The following is a 24,219-nucleotide window of genomic DNA, read 5'->3' as shown; positions in this document are numbered from 1 at the left end:
CATATCTATTTGTTCACTTAGGCTTCCAAGAATGTCTGTTTTAAAATTACCCAAGAAATTTCCAAGTTCATCTCGACCGATCAACCCTAATGTTGATTTACTTACTCTTTCTATGGCTAGACCCCGAAGGATTTTTCCATACTTTTCCCTTCCTCTTGATATGTGCTTACACAACTCAAAAATTTCCTCAAATGATGGCTGAAATGCATCCCCTTTACCCATTAGATTAAGGATATTAATCCATTCATCCATGATTTCTCTAAGTAAAAGGGTTTTTAATGTATAAAATCCTAGTTTATGTAATTTTTCTCTTTTAACATTAAACACAGATATTCAAGTCCTCGAGATTCTTGTCCTATTTTTGGCTCATTTTAAATATTTTCTCTTTAAGATCATGTTATATGCAATAATCCTTATATCTTTCTAAAAATAGTTGCCTCATTACATCCCATGAACTCACAAAATTTGTTCCTAATCCCATAAATCATTTTAGAGCTCCATATTTCAATGTAGCAGGAAACACCTTTAATTTTGAGAATTTTGCAAAAAATCATAACTTCTACAAAGTAATTAATTTCAAAATTATTTTTTTGGATATTCTGATCTCATACCATGGAAGTTTTGAAGTACTGATGGAGAAATATTCTTCATATTGATATTTGTATCAGTGCCCTGGATAATAAATCCATAGGGATCTTCCTCATTGTCACCATCTCCATCCATTTCTTTAACCTCCTCTGCCAACTCTTCAACCTCCAAGAGGTGGTCTTCATCTACCTGCAAAAGTAGGAATTCATGATGTGGATTGTGACGCGGTTCTTACTCCACCACATGGTTTAGTGGTGGTGGTAGGTGATTGTGGAATTGAAGTTCTTCCTCTAATGAATCTACCTCTAGAATCTCTTTCTCTATACATGCATTTTAAAATGAATAAAGTTAACGTATGCAAATAAGATGAATGCAACTAAGAATGAAATGAAATACAACAACTAAGGTTAGGAGGAACCTCACAATGTGATGCACAAGTTCTTACCTCTGATATCACCCACCCTTCCATCTAGGGTTGTGTAAATTGAAAATAAATCTAGATTGAAGGCTAAATCCTATAGATACTTCCCTGACAACAATGCCCAAAATTTCGATCAATTTGATTATGCTTTAAATTCCATTACATTAAAGTATCAATCGGAGTGTCTAAACTTATGAAGTATACCACAAAATATATGCTAGGAATTTTGGTTTACATTATACTATAAATAGATTTACGTGAAAGAAAATATTACTCTGAGAAAGCATTGGAAATATTAATCTAAGGAAGCAAATGAAAGCTTTGAAAGTTAATCTAGCAAGTAGGTAAAATTCTTCCATGAGAACATATAAATCTATTTTATGAAAGCGTATAAACTTATTCTAGGAAAGCATAACATTGTGATATATGAAAGCATATGAATTTAATACATAAAAGACAATAGAATTATTCTATGAAACCAAGTAACTTTAATCTATGAAAATAAAGAAATTTTCTTCTAGGAAAGCATATGAATCTATCTTATGAAAATTGGAAATCTATTCTAATAAAGCATAAAAACTATCCTATGAAAGCAAGGAAATAAATCTTTTTATTTTTTTTTATTAATTAATTTATTTTTCTATGTGGTTCATGATCACCAGAGATTGATGACTCATTATGTCCACAAAATATTGTTCTAGGGAGATCCAACTAAAGGGAGTACTTTTCATTAGCTCAAACATAGAGCCTGACCCCGAAGGTGTCGAGAGAATTGAATTTATGACCTCCCAATAACACGTGCTTAATAATTGGGACTTGACCAATTAAGATAATCCTTGATGCTAAAAGTAAGGAAATTTATCTAAGAAAGCATTCAAAACTATTCTATGAAAGCAAGTACTCTTAGTCTAGGAAAGTGAGTGACTTTAGTCTAGGAAATCATGGAACTTTAATCTAATAAAATTTACAAAACTAATCTATGAAAACATATTTTTACAAGCCATTTTGTCACATCAACACAATAGGTCTTCAAACTGGATCAATCAACATTCTGGAACACTTTATCATAACCCATTCACAAATCCCTAAGCACCACTTCTCCAAAAATTATGAGTTTTTGGGACAATTAGCTCAAAAACACTATTTTTAGCCCTAGCGCACCTTGCCTCTTTAGCCACCTGCATTCAACACAAGTTTCATACATGTTAGACATCACTAGTCAACACTCGTTGCTCCCTTTTGCAAGTGTGCTGATTCTAGAAATTCGGGAAAAATAAAAATAAAATTCAAACCTTCCAAGGTAGTTTTAACAATTTACCATGGATAAGAACTCAAATCCTATATTGGAGACCTTATCTATTATCCCTTGAGCTCATACTCCCATCTTAAGTGGATCTCAAGTCTAGATTGGTAATTGGATAAGAATTTCTAAACTACCACACTCCTTTAAATTTACTACCTCCCATAAGGTCTGGGTTAGATTTTGGAGATTGATAGTGCCCTCATGTTGTTGCTTTGAACATAAAGGAGTCATCACATTCATGCATTAGGGTTGGTGTTGAGGTGTGCTTTGTGACAAGGAAGGACACGTGAACTTGGGAAGACATCTACAAGATCAACTTATATTAATTGTTGTAAACTCTCTCCTATATTTATCAAAACACAAAGTATCTTGTTTTCCTATATTTTATGTGTTATGTTTGCACTCATGTATTTCAATGCTATGCCTATTCATTAAATAGAGATTTTAGATTATCCTATGTGGATTGTGGTTTCTTTGCTTGTTTTAGTCGTGTGTGTAGGTTCTAATTATAAAACTTGGAGCTTACATGCAAGAAGGAAAGGAAGGCTTGCTACATATTCTAGGTAGGCTTCTTTCCCATTTTCCAATTTCTCTAAGGAAAACTTGAATATTTTTGCCTTTTGTTGTTCTAGATCAGACCACTATATCTAGGGAACTTATCTTTGCTCCACAATCATGAAAATTCCTTATAACACATATAAATTATTCTAAGAGAGCAAGTAATTTTAATATACAAATGCATTGACATTTAGCTACTATGAAAGCATATAATTCTAAACTTGAGAAAGCATCGTAAATCCTACTCTAGCAAGCATGAATATAAGTTAGAGATCTAGTTTAATGGAAATAATATGATACAAATGAAAAAATTGTAAATGTAAATCTTTTTGGGTTTTTCAAGTGCTTCATTACAATTTAGAAAAGAAAAGAGTAATGATTAAAATCTTGAAACATAATACCTAACACAATGTTGTAACAAAACAAAATAAAACTAGAGCATGGAAACAAATGAATTACAAGGTAATAAAATATTTTATACCACAGGTAGATCATACATCCACAAGGGGCCCTAAAGGTGATTGCACGAAGCTTGAAGAAACTTAGAAATTTTACTCTAAATGATATCAATCACTCACGAATGTCCAATGGAAATAAAAGGATCGTCTCTTTGATGTTATAACAAAGGAAACAATGTATACATGAATTCAAACTAAAATATCTGTTTATTGTTCCTCCCTATTCTATTAATTGAATGTTTATTTATACATAGGGGGTATGCGCATGTCGCAACCAATTCCCTGTTATTTAGGATCAATCTCTAACAAAAATATAATTTGGGATTTTTAGAAAACGATTAGAACTTGAATTATGGGAAAATACATTTTAAAGAATCAAGAAAATCTCCCAGATCCTTCAAAATTTGAGGAAAACGCTTGCGTGGAACATAACTCGGCTTGTTCTACAAAAAATCTATGTTTTAGTTTTCCAAAATTCATCTTCATTGGCTCAGAAATCATGTCCAAAGTTGACTTCCTGAAAAAACTACTTATTTCCTTTTATCAAATGCTAGAGGTTCACACGTGTGAGTTGGGTGATATTTGAACAATCAAAATATATATTAGGGGTCTTAGAAACAAAACCCATGTGCATGATTTCCTTCTAAAATGGTTCTAATGCCTTAATCACGAAGATTGCTGCTGAAATTATCTGTAAGAACAGAGCTGGTAAATTGTCATTAGTAAAACCAATCATAATTCTAATTAACTCATTAGAAATAAAGGAAATATATGCTAATTAACCACTTTGAGCATTGGAAATGATTGTGATGTTTTTACGAGAAATTGTGGAAAATGGGGTACTAAATGGGTGAAGGAATGCACAAATGGTCAAAAAGATGGTTGTAAATAATAGTGAAATGGTGACAAATCAACGACTCAACAAGCTTCATGTTGATTATTTTTTGAACCACCTAATTTCTCTCTTTGAAACATTTCCATAAAGCTTTTACACTTCTTTTCACTGAGATTGTGCTCACAACAATAAGTTCTTTTATAATAAAAGTCAGAAATGATCAGATATATAAATTATAAAATATTTTTTCACAAAATAAGATTTTTGTATGCACAAGAAAAAAACTACACACTGATGCTTTATACATATGCACTAGTTATATGATTACAATGCTATTACAAATTTGAAAATGTTGTTTACAATTTTTTTAAACTCACAATGATAGAGTGTACGATCCAATGTAATGATGGTTCTAATTGCAATTAATATCAAATTCCCTATATAAGAGTAAAGAAACTTTACAAAATCTATTTATTAAAGGAAAAAATAAATCTCCATTTGAAATATTGAGAGGGAAACTAAGAGAAGCAGCAATAAAGTTAGGGATTCCAATACTGAAAATAAGTATGAAACCCTTCTATTTTTGTGCACTTAAAATTGGTTAAATCAAATAAGGGAAATATTGAGATCACAATAGAATGAAGTTACTTACCTAAACAAAATTCTTTGCATATTTGTACATAAGTTGCGATGATCCCTTACAAACTTGACTCTTTAGGAAGAATATACCCACTCCAAAGCCTTTGTTGGTAAATATCTCTTGCACAAATCTTCCCTTTAAATTTTTGCGAAAGAATAAATAAGTATTAAGGTTTATTTTATAAACACACATTTAAAAAATGATTCCTTTCTATTTTTTCTGAAATGCATTAAAAGTTTGAATGAAATAACATAAATATTGAGATGATCAATATAATGAAGTCACACACCTCAATTTTTTCCTCTATGGATTTGTATGTGACTTATTCTAATCCCTTACAAATTTGGCTTTTCAAAGAAATCTTCCCATTCTAAATTCTTTGATGCAATCTCACTTACACAAATCTTCTAAGTTTTGGTGAAATAATAAAATAAGGATTGTAGTTTTAATTTATAAACACACATTTAGAAAAATGAAAATCCTACTCTTTTCTTAGTTGTATGTTTTTGTCTCATTGATGATAAATATGTGCATTACTTTTGTTGGTAACTTGTTTTTTCAGTGTGCTATATAGTGTAAAGCATCAGTGCGCTTTTTATATAAAAACACACTGCTAGAGAATTTAACTAACAAAATACAAATGTAAATATTCACAATGCAAATTTTGCCAAGGAAAAAAAGGAGGTCATTGTTCGTTGCATATCATGACTTAGCATACCATTGCATTTAAATAGATGCATTGTCATGTCAAAAAATAACACGACACATTGATAACTTTTAAAATCCCTTCAAAATTCTAATTGAAGTTGGATTGTTCTATGTTTCTTAAATTTTGTTTTTATATTATATTCACATATTGATGATGGTTATGAATCAAATGTGGAAAAAGAATGTTACAATATTAAATGGTAAATTCTTCACATTCTAGCTCATTCCATAGCATTGTAAGTTCTTAAAGTTCTCCCTCATTGTTTGCAGTAAGTCCATATTTTGTTTATGATTCATTTATCAAATTGAATTCAGTGTTATTTATACATGTGCATTTAGATAATTGTCGATTTAAAATTTTAAAATCATGATTTAAGATTAAGTTCAAATGCAAAAGATATTGGATTGGTCCAAAAATACCACAAACTATTATCAGGAGGTAGATACTATAGGAAGAAAGATACCAAATTCTTATTTTTGATAAAAAACCAGATCATTCAATTGATAATCCTTTCAAACATCATATCCAAAAATATTAAAGAAGTCAAATCATTCTACTTCTATTTAACGCTCTCATGTAAAACCACCTAAGTGATTCATAATTATTCTACAATATGATGTTCTTTATTGACAATACACCTGAAAAATGATTGCTTTCTTCTGCAATATTAGGTTATACCATTCATTGTCTTTTTTCACCTAAACACACATGATATCTCAATCTAGTTTTACGAAATCCATTTTTTTTTAAGATAACCTCCTTCAACCTTCTTCAACGTAACAAATATGAATAAGTTGCTAAAATTTTAAAATATGCATCATTGCAAATTTAAATGCAATTTTGTACATGAAATGGTCTTAATGTGGCTTTTACAAAATCTGAAATAATTGATATCATCAATAAATTATTTCTTTGCAATGGGGAGGCAACACAACTATGGATCATGTATGATGAAGAGAAAATAAGGAAATGGGATAGTGACAAAAAAATGTTTCAGATAGTTGAATGGTGATGGAAACATTGAATGGTGATGGAAAAACAAAGAGTGATATGTAAATGTTGTTTCAACATTTGAAGATATTAATTTGTCATTTTTTTGAAAACACATGGACTAAGTTTTAATATAGCAGACAAAATTTATCTTAAGATAGAGCACGATGTTTTTTTTTAAATGTTTACTATAATAATATTGTTTTTTATGCAAGTTATGATATTGACATTTATATATATATATATATATATATATATATATATATATATATATATATATAATAAAGTGTCCAACTTACAATTTGTAAAATTAATGTGGACACAAGATTGCCTAATAGATTGTGAAAAAATTAGCCATTGAGTAAAGAAGATTTTAGAAAAAACTAACATATGCTTTTAAACATTTATTATCAATGATGTTCTTTCTTATGAAATCTTTAATGCGGGAACATTTTTTTTATTTTAATTTATTTATCCTTCTAATATTTTTTATACACAAAGCATCCATAATAGGATTTATAAAGTTAATATAAACAAATAATAATTATTTATATGAGGAGAATAAATACAAAGTAGACATATTTAATATTTATCATTGTGATATTTTGCAAATCACATTAATTGAATGAATTAGGTATAATGCACTTAGTTGGGATTTTGTATAAATTCTTTTTTTTTTCAACTAACTTGAGCCTAGGCTGAGGCCAACCCCAATGTTGGATGGAAGAACGATCTACCTGCTAGTGGGATGTTATCACCAAGATCATGTGAAGTTCGGTCGAGCTTGGACGACCCTTGGGATTATTTAATTCCCCCAAAGGTGGCTCCCATCCTCAACCCCTACCCATGATATTTGAACCTATGACCTGGTGATAACTAAACCCCACACAAACCAGTTGGTGTAAACCTCATGGGTATTGTATGAATTCGAAGTTGTTTAATGAACATATTTATTATATTTGCAGTGTAACAATATATACACAAGAATATCCCAAGTAACAATAGATTCTAGCTTATTATTTTTAGGTTATCTTAATCACATAATTCAAATCTATAAGGTACATCAGAATTTCAAGAAACTTTAGAGTTACTATAATAAGTGTTAAAACCAAACACAACATTGTAGAAGGTATTTCCTTAGCTAGATCATACCAAGGATATTTCAACATATCTTAATGCATATATAAGATTCAAATGGAACTAAACTATATGAAACCAAAACACAAATCTTTCACAAATTGATAAAATTGTGAAATCATTGATAGAATCATTTGAAGTTTGTAAACACTTTTAATCAACATATTGTATCTTGTTAGACAACAAAAAATCCACGTCGAAGAAGAGTTAAACATTGTATGGCATTAATACTTATAAGTTTTTACAACCATAATCCAAGAAAAATGATTTCAAAAACTAAGTTAAACATTATATAGCAAGTCTAAATTCAAATTATTGATACATATCAAATTTATTTTAAACTTAGATAAATAATTAACAATGTTCATCATTAGTGTACTCATAATGCATTTTATAAATAAAACAACAACGACAAAAACATTAACATGATACGAGGAAACATAGTATGCATAAGTGATATATGTATCAATATACATGAGCGATAAACATATCAATATACATGTCAAACATACATCTTATAAAAATCAATAAACATGCCATAAATAAATCTTAAGTCAAATGTATAAAAATTGGTACATTTGGTCGACTCTCACTACGACTGCATCAAAAGACTATTGATTCATGTACAAAATTTGGGCTACGCCCATATACAACATGTAATACATCAACCTATACAAGCTAGTCTGAAATACATAAGATTACTTATATCCACATCTAGGGTGGTGGAAAATCAAGATCCCCTTGTGGAAAAATGGATCCTCTGCCCTTTGCTAGTCGAGCATGTTGACATCTCACCACCACTCTCACTAACACTGCATGTTGCAAAAGTTGTCACCATTTGACAACCATAAGTGCTATAATCCTCCTCATATCATATGTTAAACCTATCTCCCTCACGTCATGTACTCCCACCAAGTCCACGTCAAATTATTGCCACAAATAAAGCTAGTTGCATCCAAAGGTATGTGATTGACCATTCTGCCTCCACTGAAGGGCCAAACTCTACATATCTCACCAGGTAAGACCCTACCTCTTATTCATGAGATCTCATCTACCTTCCCAAAAAACCATCTACCATAGGCATTGACTGTGACACTGTTGAAGCCTTTAACATTATCGCAAAATCCATTGAAAACAACTCTTAACCCTAAGGCCCAATATAAACACACCACCACAATAGGCATGTTAATCACACATGATTATATAATACAGAAATCAAAACAAGTTAAACATAGATTATATGACTCACCAAGTGAACTCCACCAGGAAACATGACCATACTAGGATCTCCCCCACATATGAAAAACATAACACCTCTACTAGTGTCCTTCGCTAGTGCTTTAAGAACTCTCAACTCCTTGTTAATTGAATCAAACACTTCACCTCACCAACGTAACATTGGATCTCATAAGTCCCCAAAATAAATATCTAGGAAAGGCGACAAGGAGGCCACATGCTCATACAATAAACAACACAAGATGGACCCAAATGAAAAATCCCCTCCATATTAGACAAAGCATCGAGTCAATGGTAATGCTATGCCCTCTCTAATAAAAAATGCCTATGCAAATAAATGACCACAAAACACTTGCTCAACAATATGTATCCCATCCCCTATGATTCAACAACCTCTTAATGATCCATAAATCTACCTTCTATGGTAACCATTGCTTGGATCAATAGGTTATGCATGAGCAAGATATAACTGGAGCCTCTCTCCCAACCCTTTAGACTCATACAATACTAGGTAACTAGTTGATGCATCGATCTACATGAGTCCAATCTTGAACGAAGTTCAATCCTCTCCCCTCGAATCACGATCTCTATCAAGAAGTAAATATTGGTCAAGGCACTCAGTGATATTGGCCAAACTTGTAGTATAAATTGGTCCTCCTATGACTTCCACATCTACACAATCTTGGTTAGTATCCCCTCGTTTGGGTCGAATATGGTGCACTTAAAGTAATTGAGTAAACAAAAAATTACTGTAATGTGGCACACGACAAAATTTACATGCACTTCGATGCATAAATCCTCACGGTCTTGCTCTCACCATTAGATAGGAATAACTACTCGCTTCTATACTAAATCCAATAACAAATAAGGTCTGACCAATACATAGTTAAAAAAGCAAAAAAAGGATATTTGTGCAGTGTTCAAACCTTTAATCGCACGAAATTAACACAATTATTCAGATAATAGTAACACAAGACTCACACTGGTAGTCATGAAACACATGAAAATGCACACATATGCCTCTTTTAAGACGAGACACATTATTGATGAAAACAAGCCATTTCAGTGTGTTGTGTTTTATGTTGCATTGGTAATGGGGTTCCTAAAATGCACTGATGTGCATGTGGTCATGAAACACACTGATTCACATGTTGTCATGAAACAAACCGATATGCATGTTGGCGTCTCTTGTATGATGGAAATCATAATTAATGCTGACCAAAATTTTCATTGTGTTGTGTTTTATAATGCATGAATGATAGGGCATCTAGATAGATGGAATGCAAGCAATGCTTCTTGTAAATTCACAGGACACACCGAGTAGCCTGGTGCGAGTTGAACCCATGAAGTGCATCGCATGGAATTGTTTTTAAAAATATAAAAAATGAGCAACTTTAACCTTCTTTGGAATTTTTTATCTAGTGAAATTGAAAATAAGGAGGTAATAAACAATTTACTTGGTCTCTTCCCATCCAATGAGGTATGGTTCCATATAGAGAAAAAAATGAAAATGTGCATTATTTTCCAAAGTTCGAAAATGAATTGAATTGATCAACAAAACTAAAATTGAAGAAGCTAAAGTATAGAGCAATACAACCGAGGTTGTTGTATAAGGAGAGTGAGCACCAAAGGAATTGTGATAATGAAATCTTGTTTGTTAACTTTTTTAATAGCATTTTACCTTGGTGTGTTGTGCCCGACAGTGAGACATTCTAGTACATTATTTGGGTACTAGAACACACCAATATACTATTTTATTTTATTTTTTACTATAAAAAATTATATTTTGTAATAAAAAAACTTGGGCATGTAGTGTGTTATGTATATCTTCATGCACTGGTGCATTATAATATTCATAATGCACTGGTTGGATTTTTGACTATATGTTACAAAACTATATAGTGTTCTAACTTGATTCTTCGTGCCAAAGTTGCATTGATGCTTTTAATTTAGTTTGGGGAAATGATATACATTTTTAATAATAACAATTATCAAAGCATCATATTCTTTTAGGATTGGTTCATTATGTTTGGGAACGCCTAGGTTCCTTGTGATAATTTAGATATCTCATTATAAAAAACCTTTGGTTTCCCATCTCTGCTAGAAACAGATAAGGGATAAAGTACTTGAGGAGGCTTAGTAAAAACCTCAGCTAAAGGTGTTTACTTAAAATGCTATCAGCTATTTCCAAATTGAAAATTTATATATGTTGTTATTGTTAAACTCGTTAAATTGTATACATGATGGAACATACAAATATGTAAAATTTGAAATAGAAATATGTGATTTATACACTTTTTCCTTTCATTTATTAGAAGATTTTTTATTGCAATCTTCAGCTTGAGACCCTATTCAAGGGCCTCACACATGGCATTAGAGCCTATTTTAAAATATTTAGGCCTAGGAACCACCTACACACTTATGCAATGACCCAAAACAACCCATAATTATTTTATTAGCCCTTAAGATAGGGGTGGGCTTGCAACTTGAAACCTAAATTCCATGTTGCATGGAAGATTTAAATCTGCCAACCCTAAAACACTATGTACAGCATAGAAACCATTGATATAATCCTAAAACAACCTAAAAACACTGGGGCATGATCCTAAAATAATCCTAATTTAACCTTGAAATGACTTAGAAGTGTTAGAAGAAACCTATAAAGAAGAAAAATGTAAAGAAGAGAAGTGTGAGTGGCAAGAAGGAGATCCTACATAACTATTCCAACCTATTATCCATATTTTATCCCCTTGTACACATGTAAGAAATTCTTACCTGCAAGATGAATAAAGAAGTAAGGGAAGGTTAGATGCATAAAATATTAAACAAGAATAAAAAAGTATGTTTTTTTCCAAGGAAATATCTAGGTAGATCCACCCGAAAGGATCACATCATATCGGCTTATTAGAAAAGCCTAACCCCAAGGATGTCGAGGAGAATTGACTCTGTGACCTCCCATTAGTGAGGTTCTTTGGCGATGGGAACAAGAAAAATTTAGCTAACCCTAAGGGTTAAAATCAACAAGTATGTCATATATACAGTGAAATCATTACACACACACAAATATATATAAATATAAATAAATATATATATATATATATATATATATATATATATATATATATATATATATATATATATATATATATATATATATATATATATATATATATGAAAACCCTAAATAACAGTAACCAAATGAATTTTTTTTTTTTTTTTTGTGTGTGATAGTAACCATGGTCTATCCCATTGGATGCTCATGATAACACACACATAGGGCCAACCAATCTAGGCCCGAATGCATAACCTGTTGGAAAGCTAATTTAATGGGTGGTAGTAACTTTCATACTGAGCACTTCTTTCCAAATAATGATCAAGGAACATAGATAGAGATTGAAAAGATTTCAACTTGTGACTATTTTCCATAAGGAGTTCAACTATATTTAAAAGAACATGTTTCCTAGAAAACAACAGGGATTAGTAGAGCATGCATCATGCATATTGACATAGGCATAGTCAATATAGACAGACAAACCTCATGATTCTTCTACAGAAGCCATACCTTATATCAATATAATTTATTCCTTAATTCAACGATTCTCCTAGAAATTTCTCTTAGGTGAGGGTGAAGAAAAAAACATTGCAAAAACACTTTTCTATGACAACCATTTTTGCTACCCCTTGTACAAGTCCCCATGTAAATTAATTCATGTGAATAACATGGGAATACAAATAATGATTGGGTCGGAGGAGTGCACCTAGATTCAAAGGTACGAGGAGGAGGAGTTGTTTGTGCTAAATGTAAACCCAAGCCACTTCATGTATTCCGCTAGCTATCTCCCTGATGAATTTATGGACATGTTGATGTGAGCATTGAAGTTGTGTATGGGTTGCTTGAGTGAAGGACAAAACCATGTTGTCCCTATTCTTGTGGGATGTGTTTAGGAAGTCAACATGCAAGAGATAGAAAAGAGAAGGGTAATGAAAAAAAAGAGGGGGAGATGGGTGAGAAAGGAGGTGTGAAGGAGAACATAAGCAAAGCATATGTGTAGGAATGAGAGTGATTAGGAGAAACAACATTGTAGAAATCCTTTGTGGTGTGATTGGGAAATCATTCATTGCATTTTGGTGTGACCCAATGCATGTATTGTTGTTGAATTTGGCCGATAAGGCTCAATGGAGATATTGATTCACTCCATGCTTTCCTCGGGGTTGAAAAAAGACCCTTAGAGTGAGATCATACTCCTAGAATGATAAAACCTTCACTGAATCTTGTGTGAATCCATATGATTGATTTCTGAGAGATAAAGAGAGTCATTATGGTGCTTATTACCTAGGAGTAGTTGAAAAACCACTTGGATAGTGGAATCCTCATATTGATTATTTGTTTGAATAATTGTTGGTGTGAATTCCAATGAATACTTAATTCCTCAAACTCTGGATTTGGATCATGGGTGGTCAACTGGAGGAAAGGTTGTAATGTAGCTACCTTATGGTTGGTTGGAGAGTGGAAGTCCCTCCCTTAGTTAACAACCATTCAAGTTGATCAGATAAGTATAGTTATTTGTACCCATTTTATTATGGATGATGATTAATGCCTAATGTGTGATATTAAGGTGTATGGTTAAGTACTCCATATGGAGGAATGTTGATATCTTTGTATGTCTATGATGAGTGCTTGTTGATATGTTCTCATGGTCATGTGAGACATGAATCTCTATGTTTACTATTGTTCCCATTGGCCACACACACACAAACACACACCCCCCCCCCCCCCCCCCCCCCCACACACATATATATATCTATGGTTGCTTGATGTGTTCAAATAACCCATTACAGTATGTGATTTCCTATATCTAAAATGTTGTGATGATCATGGATTAATGCCTCGTTGAAGGTTGCATACTCCTTCTTATAAGGATGAAGTAATTAAATCCATGTATTTATTTTCATATATGTTAAACCATGAATGATGGATGATGTTTTTTTATGTGATATGACATTATATGTAACAACATTGCTAATGGAGTAATGAGGTACTACTATTTTTCTATGATGAAATGTTGTGTGTGAGTGTCTTTATGGTTATGAGGGGCTTGGAGGCCTCTGTGTTTGCCGATATGATCATGAAATGTAGAGCTATATTCATATTAATGTATGATTGCTTGATGTGCTTAGCTAGACTATTACAATGTGTGAATTTTATTGTCTGATATGTTGTGAATATCATGGATCTCTAATTGTTTAAGACTATTGATTATCTTTCCTAGTGAAGGAATGAGAATGATGCAATGTATGATGTATCTGTAGATTTGATAGTATTTGTTTGGGATCCATGGAATGTATTATGGATAACTATAGTAAGTGGAAGGTTAAGTGTTTGGATAAGGGTTTTATCACTATAGAGTTAGTGATCTAAGAAATGATAGGCTTCAAGGAGAACTATGGCTAAGTTCCTTAAGGTTCTTAGCTTTTATAAGTCTAAGTGGTGCGAAAGTTATGTTTTGTAGTTGGGATCAGATGGGTTATTGGGATGATAATGTATCAATTCCATATATGTTTTTGTACCCTTTTCATCTAGTGAATCCAGATATACAAAATGGGTGGATACACTTGAGTCTAGTGGATGTACTTAGGAATCTGTGCATCTGGAAAGTCAACAAGAATGCAACTTAAAAAACACCTAGATTTAGACTGGGCTAGATCTTCCTTAGTAAATGGGGATTAATACATTGATATCCAGGATGGGCTCTATAAGAGTGATTATCGTATTGAGGGAGGACTCCCTTGGGAGCACAAATGTATCTAGGATAGGCCCCACTTGGGTGGAGCCTGATGTTACTTTATTTGGTGAGAAAATTAGGATTCAAGCAATCTGCGGTGTTTACACTTGATGTAAATATTTGCTTTGCCAGATATCAAAGGTGATGGATCAATAACCAGGGTTTAGGAGTTTCACAAGGTGGAAAAGTTAGTGTTACTAGATTTCTTCAATGGTCCAGATATAATGTAGAAAGCAATGGAATGCGAAGGGCCTGCATATTGTGGGACTCGCGAATGAAGTGAAGTAGACGATGCCATATTGGATGAAGTACCCACGTGTGTTCTTATGGGATCCACAACATGTGATGTGAAAGAAGAGATCTGGGGGTCCAAGAGATATTGCACCTTGGATTAATTTGTGCACCTTGGATTACCTCCAAAACCAAATACAAAAGAAACTGCAAAGGGATCGAGCCCTATAGGACTCGATTGTTTGGGTCGAGGTGGCATATGAAACAAAGGCACAATGGGTTTGCATGGATGACATGCAGTGGTCATTGTTGACATGGCAAGTTATAATTGTCCAGACTCCAAGTGAGCATATCTTTCAATCTGAGAGTTAGATTGAGGTAAAGTTTATATTTCCATAAAGCTCTTGATGAGATGAATGCGATGGTGTTGTCCAAAGTTAATTCCACAAGCTTTGGAGAAGAAGGATTTTTGTAACCCCATCTTCATAGTGATACCATGGAGGTTAATTTAGTTAAAATTAACACCTCCCACAACCTAGGAAGTCCAAGGGGGTGGGAGGGATCATTACAAAGTGGTATAAGTGCATGATTCAACACTAGACTTGGATGGGCTTAAGAAAAAATGAATTGAGAAGCTAAAGTTCAACACTTGGACTAGATGGGCTCAAGAACAGATGGAATGGGAGCTCAAAACATGGTTCAACTTTAGACCCGAAGAGGCTCTCAAGTAGATTATTAAAAACAATATGATAATTTTTCTGTTGTATATATGTATATGCTAACCTTTAAACTTGCAGATGTCATGAATGCTAATCTTGGTAAAATGTTAATTTCAAAACTAGTGATGATATGGTTATAAACGTGCTAATATACCCTTATTAATTCTTGGAACATGTGACTAACATGGGTTTTAGATATGTGAACAACAACAAACAACATGCTTTAGATTGACATGCATAATATTTCCATGACAAAGTAAGTCAATCTGTTTATGCCTAATATACTAACAAGTTTTTGTATGACAATGCATATCAAGACACAATTACAACAAGAGATAAAGGGATGGAAAATAGTATGGTACATAACAACATGGACCAAGTCCACCACAAGCAATAAGGGGAAATTCCCCCTAATAGAAAATAACCTTTAGGAGCTTGAACGATGAGTTAAAGAGTTGCAACTTAGAGAATGAAAGTCTCGTTAGAAAAAAGGTAGAACAAACAAGGTTGAACACAATGTTGCTAAAAATATTTCATACATGCAAGGGTTGTTGTAGCATGCGCCAACTCCTAGAGATATAGAACAATGTCACGTAGACAAGGCCAGAAAAAACCCTCGTAAGGTTAGAGAGAAAATAAATCCATTTTCATTTTGGAACTATGGAGATGCACATTTGAGGAAACACTGCCCTAACAAACAAAAAAGGGAAGAAGAATGATTCATGTGAACTTTAGGCACGTGAATTAACAACACTAAAGGAAGTGATGCAATGGAGAAGAGAGAGAAGGGAGCATCCCCTCAAGCTCTATGAAATACTGAAAAGTTCCTTCTTGAGCTATTTAGAGGGATATTGGAATTTTGAGGTTGTTATAAGACTTGGGAAGGAATCTAACTAAATTTTGTGCATATGTTGGTGATGGACACACTAAACAACATAACTTAATGGATTAGGTTTGTTGAGAACTAATGGATGAGGTGCAGAGGGGGTGTTTTGCTTCACTTTGATTGTTATTGTTGGATACATATTTATATGTTGTTTGTTGACTTCGAGCATAGCCACGTTGCTTTATGTTTTTGTCATGTGTTTCTATTGTGGTCTTTCTCTATTTTCCATTCTTCTTCTTGCCATTTTTTGGTTAGGTATTGCTTATTGTTCTTGTTGGGCATGATGGTTTTCCATTCTTCTTCTTGCCATTTTTCCTTGAAGCCTCGACTTAGGGGACATACTTGACCTCCTTCTTCTAGATAGGTTTATGCTTTCCAATCATAGAAATAGACCTCTCACTTTTCCTCTTCTAGATGCAAATATTTCTCTTAGGTTTGCTTGAGCTCATAAGTATGATATTGTTATTGTGTGTATGACCTCTCCATTATTCTCTTATTTATATCACTTGTATGAGTGACCTTAGGGATTTTCCTTTTCCATTAAGAAACCCTCATTTAACAACTCAAACACAAATTAGAATAAATAATTAGTTAACTTAGGTCTTAAGTCCACTAATTTGGGTCAAAAGCCCAACCATTTGGGTAACTTTCCCAACCACACTATTGTTGGGTTTTCTCCACTTGGAAATACCTTCTGAGCTACCCAAATTCCAAAACTCCCTCATAGTGAGGAAGGTATTTCCTTCACACCTTGAAATATCCAACTCCGTGACTTTCCTTACATACCCATGACTGCCCTTGCATGAGTCATGACTTTCCCTTGCATGACCATGATTTTCCTCGCATGTGCCACGTCTTCTTTTGTACTTGGCCAAGCTTTATCTTGAAAAGTGCATAATTTTCCTTGCATGCAACATAACTTTTCCTTGCTCCACCATGAGTGTCTGCACAAGGTTCATGACTATCCTTGCATGGGTTGAAAACTCCACTCTCGCTTGAACCTGAAGGTTCAAACTTCCACTGGGCAGCTGGCATTCCTTCATAGTATCCCTCTGAGGCTAGACTCCCTTTGATCCTACACAACCTCCCCAGGCTCACTCTACTTTCCCTCATGGAAAGTGCTACTAATAAACTTGTGTCCTTCCATATTTAGTCCCAAGTTGTGCTCGAACACTAGGTCTAATCCTCGTTTTGACATCCTTTTATCATTTCTTCCATCCTTTTCACATAGTTTTTCTACATTTTCAAAATACACGGTCATTTAGGTTACACTTAGGCATAATAAAAGGTATCATTCATTCATATCTTGTAATTTATATTTTCTTTGTGAAATATAATTAAAACATCTCTATGGCTACCAAAATGTACAAATTAGATAGCTAATCAAAAATTCTGTAGCTCAATCCATGGTTAGATAAGTTCTAGCGAGCTTCAAGGAGAAAAAAATACATGGATGGATGCCAAATGTTGAGCATATGGATATTGACCTATTGCACCTACCTAGCAAATCACAAAGCTTGAGAATTTTGATGGTAAAACTAGAAGTCAACTCTGGTTATAACAGTCTATCCTTGTGCAGAATTTGAAGGCAGGCAATTTCATCGTCAAGCGAGCATGGAATTGAATGAGCAAAGATTGGATTTAAAGATTATGATGTGTTGATATGAAATCTTCTCATGATTTTCTTTTCTCGTAGAAAATCATGAGAAGCATATTTCCTATTTCGATTAGAACATTTAGTTGTCAATTGAAAAACTAGTTTCTCGGCTTGTAATTCTTCGAAGTTGTTAGTCTAGAGATATTATAAATTGCTTTGAAGAAAATACAATGGAAAATCGTTCTAGTTTGTAATTGTTGTTATCTGAGACTCTGCTTTCATAAATACAATTACTTTGTTCCTATTATAATTCCATGTGTTGGTGATTGATTCATTGATTTGAGTTCTTTCATTCTTGTGCTCAAGAGGAGCCCCACCCCGAAGAGTCATAAGCTATTGTAATTGTTGAATTTCGTTACTATTTTAGGAGCTATTTCAATTTAATTTATGAATAGTCAGATGTTTCATGGCATGTTAATGCTTCATTTCTATTCTAGTTTACTCATCATTGTTTTGTTTTCACAGGTTTAGCACTCATCATTAAACTCGAAACACCAAAAATATTTGTTTTATTAGTTTTCCTATTTGAATTCTTTCTTAGTCTCAAATTTAATATTTAATGATCAAATCGGTTCTAATTAGAGTTGTGCACATTAGTAATATGTAAATTCTTGTATTTTAGATCACTAATTCTTAAGTTCATTTTGGTTTTTCTCTCTAGTTGATTTACTTATGCATTCTTAGAATAGGTTTGATTTCAAAGTACATAGAGTAGTTCCATTTTCAAAATAGAATAAGATTTCTTTTGAGTCAATTAGCATAGACTTTCAATTTAGTTTAATATAATAAGTTTCAATTTTGTCAAATAGAATAAGTCTCTCAATTCAATTCAATAGTGTAAGCTTTTCATTCTGCTTAATAGAGTAAATTTCCAATTCTTACTCTTAGACTAGTTCTTAGCATAGATTGCTTTCAAGTTATTTTGATTTGAACAAGTATTATGGAAAGAACATGTGCGTACACTTGATAAGAGTTAATATTGAGTAGCTTAGATTTACAAATTGCATTCGAATTTAATAGATTAGAATTACAACTTGAATTTAAATTCAATCTCTTGATCAGAAATAAAACTCCTAGGATATATTGTGCACATATGATTCACAAGTACATGAACCTTGTTTTGACAATTTAATGAATCAATTTAACTAAAATTTAAATTACCCAACATTTTTGGTGTCGTTTCCAGGGAATTGTATATAGAAATTTATTTTTTATTTGCATATCATACTAGATGCATTCATTTTCTAGATGCATAGTTAAAATCATATTAAAATAATTTAGATGCATGTATATAGAACAAGATTCTAGAGGTATATTTGTAAGTAGAGGTAGACGACATAGTTCTATACCAACATCACCAACCACCCCCGTTAGACCACGTAGTGACACACCATCCAACGACACTCACATTCCATCCATAATAGGTAGACATAGACTCCCTAAAGTGCATAGATTTGAAATTCAGCCTATGGATTCACCAACTTCATCTACATAAGTTGTAGTTTAAGAACCTACATCCCCTATTGAAGGAAATTTTTTTTTTTCTTCAACAGGTCAACAACTCTTAGGATAGGAGTTAGAAGTACCTAATGAAGAGGAGAAGGGAATTTTTCTGACATATCATCAATAGAAGAACCAGAGGAGGAAGAAGTAGACAACCCTATTTTTGAACCTTACTCTGAAAAACCTACAATGGTAGGATAAGGAGAAGGATAAGTACACAATGTGGAGGATAGACCAAGAACTGGTGGAGGAAGAGGTAGAGGATGTAATAGAGGAGATCGAGGTGGTAGAGGTGGAAGGGGAGATGATAGATATTTTCATGAGGAGGATCCTTGTGTATTCCCCATCTTAAATATAGACACCATTGCTACCATGAAAAACATCTCACTATCCATCCTTCCTAACTTTTATGGGTTAAGAACTGAGGATCTAGAGACATTTATTTTTGAATTTGAAGTATTATGCAGATCATATGATTATCTACTTGACACTAGAAATTTGAGACTATTTCCAGCCACTGTAAAATATGGAGCTCTTAAATGGTTCATGGGTCTAGGAACACATTCTATTAAAAAATGGGATGATATGAAAATAATATTCATAGAAAAATATAAATATTATTGTATGCATTGTGACCTTAAGGATGAAGTCTTTAAGATGGTTCAAAAAGAGGATGAAAACCTTGAAGATCTGGTGGAGAGGTTTGCCTACAATATCAAAAGGGATAAATTGCACAATTTATATGAAGAGACATTAAAATATATTTTACTATAAAACATAAGGGATGAGTGGATTGATCTTCTCAATTTAATGCGCAAAGGAGATATCTGCCACTTGTCATTCAAGGAAATTTGTGAGTTATGCAAACACATTGCAAGAGGAAAGTGAAAATATGGTAAGAACCCAAGAGACCCAGTCATGTCAAGAGTAACCAAATCTGCATCTAGAAAAATGAGTAGATAATAATTAGGAATTTTTTTTGATAACTTTAAAACTAACATCCTTTGAAATCTTAGTGAACAACTAGATACTTTAAGGATACAAAACAAGCAAAAAGTTGAGAATATTGCATTATCCATTTTCTATCTGAGGTGTAGGAAAAATCATGATTTACCACAATGCCCTCTTGATAGTGTTGAAACATGTGTTATATGTGTAGAAAATCATGATACAAAAGAATGTCCTTCAATACCTGGGTTTAAGGTTTTCTTCCAAGATAAAGCTAGAACAAGTCAAGTTGAATCTCTTTGTTATGTTTCTCCCAAGAGACCTTAGTGGCCTCGACAAATAGGTATGGTACAATATCAAAATGCACAATATCAATCATATGCACAACCAAAAAGGAATTGGAATAAACTTATGCATTGGAAAACTTGGCCACCTCAACACCAAAACCCATCTTGGTCACAAAGTTGGAAAAATTCTAATGGTAGGAATCCTTAGTATTCTCAATTTCAACAAACATATCCTCGATACCAACCTTAGTATTATCCTCCTCAACCTTCACAACCTACTCAACCACAATTCCATCCCCAATTGGCTTCGAATCAACCACTTCCCTTACCATCCACTCCATTTCCTCAAGAACCTAATCAACTACCTGCTTAACCACTCCCAAATCCAAATAATAAAATCCCTCAACAACCCATATATAATGTTGAGGGTCAAGATTTCCAGGCTTGTATGATATATCCTTTAGGTCTAAATGATTAGATCTGGTAGAGTCTTGCAAAAGAAATCACAACCAGTTGTCATCCAAGAATATAAGGAGGATAAAGTTCATGAAAAAGAGGCATCTCTTGATAAAGAATATACTCTTCCAAAGGAAGATGTTCCTGTACAATTAGGTGACAACCAAATAAAATCAACTCCTAGAATTCCTCTAGTAGAACAACCTTATGTTTCCTTACAAAGTCCTCATTTCCTTAAAAGGCTTCAAATTGATAAGGGAATAGAAAGGAAATTCATTTTACCTAAATATAATATGTTAGATGAATTGAAAAACATTTGCATCAAAATTCCTTTACTCCAAGATATAAAGAAAATACCTATATTTTCAAAAAAAATAAAGGATTTGTGCATTAAAAAACTAGGAAGAAAAATAAAAGACATTAAGAAGATTCAATTGGTAGGAAAGATTGCAGATATTGTGATGGGGAAACCAATAATTCAAAAATATCCCTATTGTAAAAATTCACATCAATGATATTGAAGTTACAAACACTTTGATTGATTTAGGATAAGCCATTACTATTATGAGCAAACAAACTACAGATCAATTGAAGCTTCCTAATCTTCAATATAACCTAACTTTATTGCAATTAGCAGATAGATCTGTTACTAAACCTGATGGTATGTTAGAAGATGTATCCGTATTTTTAGATTCATGGGAATATTTTGTTGACTTTATGGTTTTGACTCCTAAGAATAATTTAGGTGGGCATCCATTGATCCTTGATAGACCTTGCCTAGCTACAACTGATGCATTTATAAGTTGTAGAGATGGTGACATGTGAATTTATGATGGTAATTGTACTAAGAGATTCACATTATATCCACCTGAAAAAACAATAACTGGAATATAAAGTGAAGTTTGGATTGATGATGATAAATAATATTTTGAGGATATTCAACTTGTATTTACTCTTTCACAAATTGACGAGGAAGATCAATTGATAAATTTGATGAAAAATAATGATTCTTATTCATATTGGGAGCAAGATCAAAGTTTTCAAGAGAAATGTAACATTGAATATTTATCATCTTGACAATCTGAAGTAGCTTTATGTTCTATGGAAAAGTTTGGCAATTCTTTAGTAGAGAATTTTATAACTAAAACATTAAACATTAATAATAACTTGGAAGAATTCCAAAAGAAACAACTCATAAATATGCCACAAAACCATTCCTCTGCATATGCATGGGAACACATTGACATGAAGGGAATTGACCCTAAAACATGTATGCATCATATCTACATTCAAGAAAATGCCAAATTAGTGAGACAACCTCAGAGAGGGATGAATCCCAATTTGGGAGAAAACGCTAAGGAGGGGCTACAAAAGTTGCTTAATTTGAATTTCACTTACCCGATATCATATAGCCAATGGGTCTCACCTTAGTGATTGTTCCTAAGAATAATGGATAGTGGAGAGTGTACATTTATTATAGATAACTAAATAAGGCTACTTTAAAAGATCATTTTCCACTACCCATTTTTCAAGTATTAGATACTTTAGCAGGGAAGAAATATTTTTCATTTCTTGATGGTTTCAGTGGATATAACCAAATTCAACTGGCACCAAAAGATCAAGACAAAACAACTTTTACATGTCCATGGGGTACACATACTTACAAGGAACTTAATTTTGGTTTATATAATGCACCTACAACATTCCAAAGAGCGGTTCTAGGTATCTTTTTGACTTGATTCAAGATTGTGTAGAAGTTTACATGGATTATTTCACAGTCTATGGAAATACTTTTGAAGAAGCTCTTGAAAAATTAGAAAAAACTTCTCATTAGATGCAAAGAAGCAAATCTTTCATTGAGTCATGAAAAATGTTTAATGATGTTTAATGAGGGAATTGTTTTGGGCCATCATATTTTAGGTATTGGAATCAAGGTGGATGCATCGAAGGTAGAGGTAAGCTTTAAAATTTCAATTCCTACTTGTCAAAGAGATGTTAGGATTTTTATTGGTTTTACAAGATATTACAAAAGATTCATAGAAAACTTCATAATAATAGTTTCTCCGTTCTTTAAACTTCTTACAAAATATTGTGATTTTGTTTGGAATTCTGACTGCCAAAAGGCCTTTGAATCATTGAAATAGAAAGATACTGAAGCACCAATCTTAAGAGGGCTAAATTGGTCTCTCCCATTTCATATTTCAATTGGTGCTTCAAATACATCTTTAAGAGTTGTATTGGGACTAAAAGACAGTAAAAGTTGATTCCCGCAGAGTTAAATTATACAGTTACAGAAAAGGAATTTTTAGTTCTTGTTCATTCTATTAATAATTTTTGACATTATATTATTGGCTATGAAACTTTCATTCATACATATAATTCTGTTATTAGATATTTAATGAATAAACCAATTATTAATGGCAAGATTACTACATGGTTGTTATTGTTACAAAAATTCAATATTACTATCCTAGATAGGCCAGGAAAGGAAAACACAGTTGTTGATTTCCTTTCTAGGATGCAGAATAATAATATTGAAACCCTTGTAAAGGATAATTTTCCTAATGAATATCTTTTTGTAGTATCTACTAAGACTCCTTAGTTTGCAAATATTTCTAACTATTTGGCTACAGGAAAATTTCCTCCAGAGTTATCAGCTAAAGAAAGACAAAAAATTATTAAGACCAATGCACCCTATTCATGGATAGAGGTAGAATTGTACCGAACCAGACCTATTCTGATTATCCAAAGATGTGTTTGAGAGGATGAAGTACCAAAGATATTAAAATATGTCCATGATGAACTATGTGGAGGACTCTTCGATGATACAAGAAATACATATAAAGTGCTTCTTTTGGGATATTATTGGCCTTC

At 32.8% G+C, this 24,219-nt stretch overlaps 1 protein-coding gene across 1 annotated transcript in view; it reads right to left on the bottom strand.

Moving 5' to 3' along the window:
* Positions 1-24,219, bottom strand: part of LOC149263432 (uncharacterized) — a 37,864-nt gene that overhangs the window by 5,753 nt on the left and 7,892 nt on the right. The window contains exon 3 of the mRNA XM_089388334.1: positions 612-777. Within this exon, the coding sequence (XP_089244460.1) occupies positions 612-777 (166 nt within the window). The remainder of the gene's footprint in view (positions 1-611; positions 778-24,219) is intronic.

Source organism: Pinus tabuliformis, chromosome 6 (genome assembly GCF_031772625.1).
Source record: "Pinus tabuliformis cultivar Carrire ecotype Pingquan chromosome 6, CPIR1, whole genome shotgun sequence".
In the NCBI taxonomy this organism is placed as follows: domain Eukaryota; kingdom Viridiplantae; phylum Streptophyta; class Pinopsida; order Pinales; family Pinaceae; genus Pinus; species Pinus tabuliformis.
This window is presented reverse-complemented; position numbering and strand designations above follow the sequence as displayed.